The sequence below is a fragment of the Triticum dicoccoides genome, chromosome 6B, assembly GCF_002162155.2.
Source record: "Triticum dicoccoides isolate Atlit2015 ecotype Zavitan chromosome 6B, WEW_v2.0, whole genome shotgun sequence".
NCBI classification, from domain to species: Eukaryota; Viridiplantae; Streptophyta; class Magnoliopsida; order Poales; family Poaceae; genus Triticum; species Triticum dicoccoides.
This window is the reverse complement of record NC_041391.1, coordinates 136,321,892-136,327,907: the sequence shown is the minus strand read 5'-3', so window position 1 is coordinate 136,327,907 and position 6,016 is coordinate 136,321,892. Positions and strand designations below refer to the sequence as shown.

The window sequence follows — 6,016 nt, the reverse complement described above, 5'->3', positions numbered from 1 at the left end:
TCGACGACGAGCCTGACACGTGCAAGGGTCATGGCTTGGGGCGTGAATGATAGCAGCAAGCCATGCCCGGATGGCGGCGTTCGCGTCGGGAGCACCAGGCGCGTGCATGGGCGTGCATGGGCTAGTCGGGCACGGCCGGCTCCGTGGCATGGGTGTACGTAGGCGTGTGTGTGTGTGCGTGGGTAGCGTTTGAGCGTGCGTGTGCATGTACACGGAACACGTCGTGGGAGGCCTGGTCTGTTGGCGAGCCGTACGGGGATCTCGTGCATGATCCGTTGGAAGCCAGCCGCGAGCTGCGCGCTGGAGTGCGTCGCTGCCGCGAGCGAGGCGGGCGGATCGTGGACGCGAGAGAGCAGGGAGTGAGGGTACGTGCCCGGCTACTGGCCCTGGGTATAAAACCTGTACGGTGACGTTGTAATAGGGGTGCACTCGAGTTGTGGCTCGAGGAGAAAATACAAGGCCGTAGTGGCGGCCGTGTATGAGCACCGGGAACCTCCTGTGTCCACCCTTCTCCTTCTTCTCTTGATCGCTTGAGCTGAAGCACTGAGAGAGAGAGCTGCGGCGAGCTGTAGACGAGGCAAGGGACTGGCGGTTCCAACATACAATCATCTGCAGCCTTATACTATACAATAAGGATCGGAACATGATCCCAGACACATGTAGTTCAAGATAACATGTTGTATGGAACAAAAGTAATGATTTTGTTTAAAGAAATGCAATCAAATATGTACTGACGGCTTCCAGAGGGCAGCTCCTTGTAACATGTTCCAGAAGCTCTTCCGGCACCAGGGCCTGGCAAGTGGATAGCATCATCGGAATAATATCGTGTGCAGCGATGGCAAGGTCTCCATGATAGCTGCCTTTGTGCCTTTTCTACAGAAGTGCGTAGAATCTTTGTTTGACGCGGGCTAGGATGCAATCTCTAAGCCTTCAGGCGTGGGCATCGTTGTCTGAGATCATGCATGGCTGGTGTTCCTGTGTGCGCTACTCTGGAGGAAGCGGAGATCCTTGCCTGTCTAGAGGGACTTGGACATCTGAATGCTGATGCTCATTGAAACTAACGGCTTGCTGGCTCTTTTGCTGGAAGTCATGGTGAATCAGGTAGCACGGGCAAGGTGAACGGTGCGGGCGCAGTTAGGTACTGGTCATGCATTTCGGTACAATGAGTCAGTGCCGACCTGCATTTTTTAGGTTTTTTTTTCCAATACAACGGTCATTCATTTTGCCGTCTTTCGAGGAGAAAGAGAATAGAACAAGTTCACTCTTCTGCCATAAGTGATTTCTGTAGTCCAAACACTACAATTGGCCACTGATCATGAAGCTTTAGTATTGTGCCAAATGGTTACTATAAAGATATTATTAGCTGATTGTGAAATGAGAATGATGAGATGCACACGCAGAGCTCCAAATCGAACCCCCGTCTCCATCCAAAGTCCAAAAATGAGAACCTCCCGCCGCTGGACGCGCCGGTGGTTGGTCCTCGCCGGCGCTCGCCCTCACTCACCGTCGCTGCAGGAAGAAGCGAGCGAGACCACTCTGTCCAGTGTCTCCTCCGTCCGCCCTCCTCCAACCAGGGCTTGGTCGTTGCCGCCAGCGTTCACCGCTGCTGCAGAAATTAGACGGCGACAATGTCACGCCTTCAGGTCCGCTCTTACTCTAGCCCCGTTTCCTCACGCGCCATCGATCTGCTGACCGAACTCCACGGCCATATGGGCTTCGGGACGCTCAGGCCAGAGCTCGCGCACCAACTGTTCGACGAAATGTTGGGCCAACCTGTCCCAGTATCGGTGCGTGCACTCAACGGCTTATTTGCTGCACTCGCGCGTGCGCCGCCCTCAACCGCCTGCACTGATGGCCCTGCCCTCGCCGTTGATCTCTTCAACCATATGGCCCGAGCAGGCCGCCGCTGGATGACAGCACCCACCATTCACACCTACAACATACTAATTGACTGCTGCCACCGAGCATGCCACCCAGACCTAGGGCCCGCCTTCTTCGGCTGCCTCCTCAAGACAGGAGTCACAACGAGCCCCATTACCTACAGCAGCCTATTCAAGTGCCTCTGTGACATGAAGCGCACAGAGGAGGCTCTGGACATACTGCTCCATAGGATAGCCGACGACCTGCCTAATGTCATCTCCTACTCGGTGATTCTCAAGAGTTTCTGCGACAGTGGGAGGAGCCAGCTTGCGCTTGACCTGCTCCGGGTGATGGCCAAAAAAGGTGGTGACCGCTCTCCCGACGTGATGTCATACAACATGGTAATCGATGGCTTCTTTAAGGAGGGTGAAGTAAGCAAAGCATGCGATCTATTCCATGAAATGATACAACAGGGGGTAGTGCCTACTGAGGTGACATATAGCTCCATTATCAATGCGCTATGCAAAGCAAGAGCAATGGACAAAGCAGAGGTGGTCCTTCGACATATGGTTCATAATGGTGTCCAACCAGATGTTGTGACATATACTAGCCTGATCAAAGGATATTCAACTTTAGGCCAGTTAAAAGAAGTCGCTAGGTTGTTGAAAGTAATGAGAAGCCAAGGTGTTATGCCAGACATTGTTACCTATACCTTAGTCATGGACTACCTTTGCAAGCATGGAAGAATCAAAGAAGCTGAGGAAATATTTTATTCCATGGCCGTGAATGGCCAAAAACGAGATACGGTCTCATACTCTATTATGCTCCATGGGTACGCTATAGAAGGATCCCTTGTTCAAATGATTGATCTCTGTGAGCTGATGGCAAGAGATGGAGTTGTACCTGACCTCCGTTGTTTCAACATACTGATTAATGCATATGCTAAGTATGGCATGATGGATGCGGCCATGCTTTTCTTTAAAGACATGTTGAAGCAGGGTGTGAAGCCTAATGAATTCACTTGTTTAACTGTGATATCTGCATTTTGCAAGATGGGCAGGATGGATGATGCGATGGAAAAATTCAATGAGATGATTGATATGGGAGTACCACTTGACACAGAAGTTTACATGTGCATGGTTGAGGGTTATTTTAATCTTGATGATTCCATAAAAGCCAAGGAATTTATTACCAAATTGAAGAACAGGGATATTCATCATAGGCCGCGGAAAGGTAATTGATGAACACACCATCTTTGACTTGGTTACCCATACTGGTGAGATGCCTGATCCTAGTACATTCACTAAAATGACTGATGGATATTGCTTATCGCCAAGATGGAGAATGCATTCAGAGTATTTGAGGGCTATTGTTGTTACGCAACACTTAACTTACCATGGTTATGCTCTTATCTTCTTGATATGCTCTAGATGTGTTGTTATCCTGATTGCTCCAGCGTGCACTAGAATTAGATAAGTGTGAGTTAAGCCTTATGGTTGTTAGCTGCTGTTTATCGGTAGTTGGATATGGTGCCTAGTTCGAATTTCCTCAAGGCACTGCAGTATTAGGTGTTGCCTGCATAATTCCCTGTGTCTAAGTCTTATGTATACTAAATATATCATGGATGATAAGGGCTTTTTGTAGGCCTTGCATGTTTGTGTCATTCCAAAAATGAACTAATAATAAGTTACAATTGAGAGTTATTGTGTCTTTCGAGGAGAAATAGAACAGAAGAATTTCACTTCTCTGCTAATGATTTCTGAAGTCCAAACACTACAATTGGCCATTGATCATGAAGCTTTAGTACTTGCGCCAAATGGTTCCTATGAAAATATTATTAGCTGAGTTCTTCCTGGCAGCACCTTGCTGTGATGATGATACTGTATTAGCCATTATGCTTATGCCTACATGTATCATTTCAGTTCAAGTTTGGCATACTTGACTCATATGTTTTATACTCGCTGTTGAAAAACCCTGATCTGCGTTTGAGCAATGAAGACATCATGGTGTGGGTGTGGCAATTATTTGCACTGCTGCTGCCTCTGCAATGGCTTTGAACTCCATGTCAGCTCTTGGATAGTATGTGGGCTGTCCTCTGTGTGAAGTGCCTCTCCTGCCTTGCAAGGGCGCTCTTGACAACAAGCTTTGCGCAGCAGAAGAGGTTCTTCATTTCGCAGGCCTCGATCCCCACCGTGCTTGGCTTCCAACCCCTCCTGAATAAAAATTCTACCCCACTCTGATTCTAGATCACCATTCTTCCATTCTGCATTCTTCAGCTGCTTCTTTGACCGCAATATACAGACATACTCTCACATTATGGATTGCAGCTCCATCGATCCCAGTCTTCTTTGTCCTCTGATTGATATCAGGCCGTTCACTGTGCCTAATGAAGATAGTGAGCAATGCCAATTTCTCCGCGATGAGATGAAATATGTAGAGTGGCCCATGAGATGGAGATATCTAGTCTGACAGTTGTTCGTGCCCATGAGGTCATGACAGACTGTTGCTGAAGAAGCAGATAAGATCTCAGCAGTGGCCCAAAACCTACCTACAAGATTACAAATAGCTGATGACTATCAGCAAGTGCTGTGCCACATTTCTGAGTCGAAACTTGAGATGGCCATCTATATAAAATTTTCCTATCTAGAAGCATAGGTTTTTTTTTGAAAGAAAATGATGTAGAAGCATAGGTGGAGAACTGCAGTCGAGATCTCTTCTTGTGGACTTGTATGATTTATTAAAAGAACGGAAAAACACGGGAGAAAAAAAAGAAGTTTTGACTAACAAGATTGATGATAATCTGTCAAGAGATTCTAATCTCATTCTTGCTTCCATGTCATTTTGGGCTAATTAGTACCCCAGTATTCTACTTTATTCTTTTCTAGGGACAATTTGGTACCATGTGCGCTTCAAATCTTTGGCACTACACATTCTTTGTAAAATAATGGAAAATTAACTCCTCTGAGCTAACACCAATGCTTCCAGCAATGAGTTGCTTGCAAGACTATTTAGCACCGTGCAATTCAGTGCGAGCAACCTTACCAGCAAGTCAGCAACATACAATGAGCTCAGACGACAGGTATGGGGCGCAGGACGCACCACATCAACCTCGTCAGGCAGTTCGGATTTTGCTTCGACTCGCCTCCATGCGCGCGCTGGTGTACGAGTTCATGCAGCACGGCGCGCTCGACGCCTACTTCTTCAACCACGCCGATGTGGGCATGACCACGGTCACCACCGGCGTTGCGCGGGGCCTCAGTTACCTCCACGAGGAGTGCCGGCATAAGATCATCCACCCCGATATCAAGGGAGACAACGTCCTTCTCGATGGAACCCTCACACCCAAGGCAGGCGACTTCGGCCTCGCGCAGACACGCACGGCTCGGTGTCCGGCTTGCGCGGTACCCCGGCTATGTAGCGCCGGAGAGTGGATGCACTCTAGTGTGACAGACAAGTGCGACATCTACAGCTTCGGCATGTTGCTGCTCGTGGCCGTCGGTCGATGGAGGAATTTCGACAAGGCCGCGCCCGAGAGCCAGCAATGGCCCCCTAAGCTGGCATAGACCAAGTATGAGAGTGGCCGACAAGTGGAGCTTATGCCGCCGAGCCACCATGGCATAGATGCAGTGGATGACCCGGAGTGGCAGCTGTGCAGGGAGCTGGCGGAGAGGATGTGCAAGGTGGTCTTCTGGTGCGTGCAACGGCAATCGAAGGCGAGGCCGCCTATGGGCGCGGTGGTGAAGATGCTGGAGGGAGAGATGGACATTGCTCTGCCGGCGAACCCGACGTTGCGGAATCTTATGGTCGATGTGCCCTCAAAAAATCTTTGGATGACAATGACGAGCAGCGTAAACACAACATTAGCGTTGGTGAATGATACTAGGAGTATTTCTCAAGGTGGCAACGAGATCACCTCGCTTTGACGATCGGTAGATCATGCAATCCTGAAATGGAGACTGTGTTCTTTCTTACTCCCTTCACTCTGAGGTTTAGTTACAGATGAAAGCAGCCGGGACTATACGGTTGTGTCTATCGGGCTAAGTCATTTATCATGTGATGGATGAGAATTCATTGAAGAAGATAAGATCTGAGAGAATCCAAAAGGTCAATTTATGTCTAAAACTGTGACGACCAAGGTGTATTTCAAGCAAAAATT

At 48.8% G+C, this 6,016-nt stretch overlaps 1 protein-coding gene and 1 pseudogene across 1 annotated transcript; both read left to right on the top strand.

Moving 5' to 3' along the window:
• The first annotated feature begins 1,628 nt into the window (after window positions 1-1,628).
• Window positions 1,629-3,335, top strand: LOC119320891 (protein Rf1, mitochondrial-like). The gene has a single exon (XM_037594802.1). It carries the CDS (start codon window positions 1,629-1,631, stop codon window positions 3,099-3,101), a length of 1,473 nt encoding a protein of 490 aa, XP_037450699.1. The 3' UTR covers window positions 3,102-3,335.
• A 1,671-nt stretch (window positions 3,336-5,006) lies between these two features.
• LOC119320890 lies at window positions 5,007-5,783 on the top strand (annotated as a pseudogene).
• The last annotated feature ends 233 nt before the right edge of the window (window positions 5,784-6,016 follow it).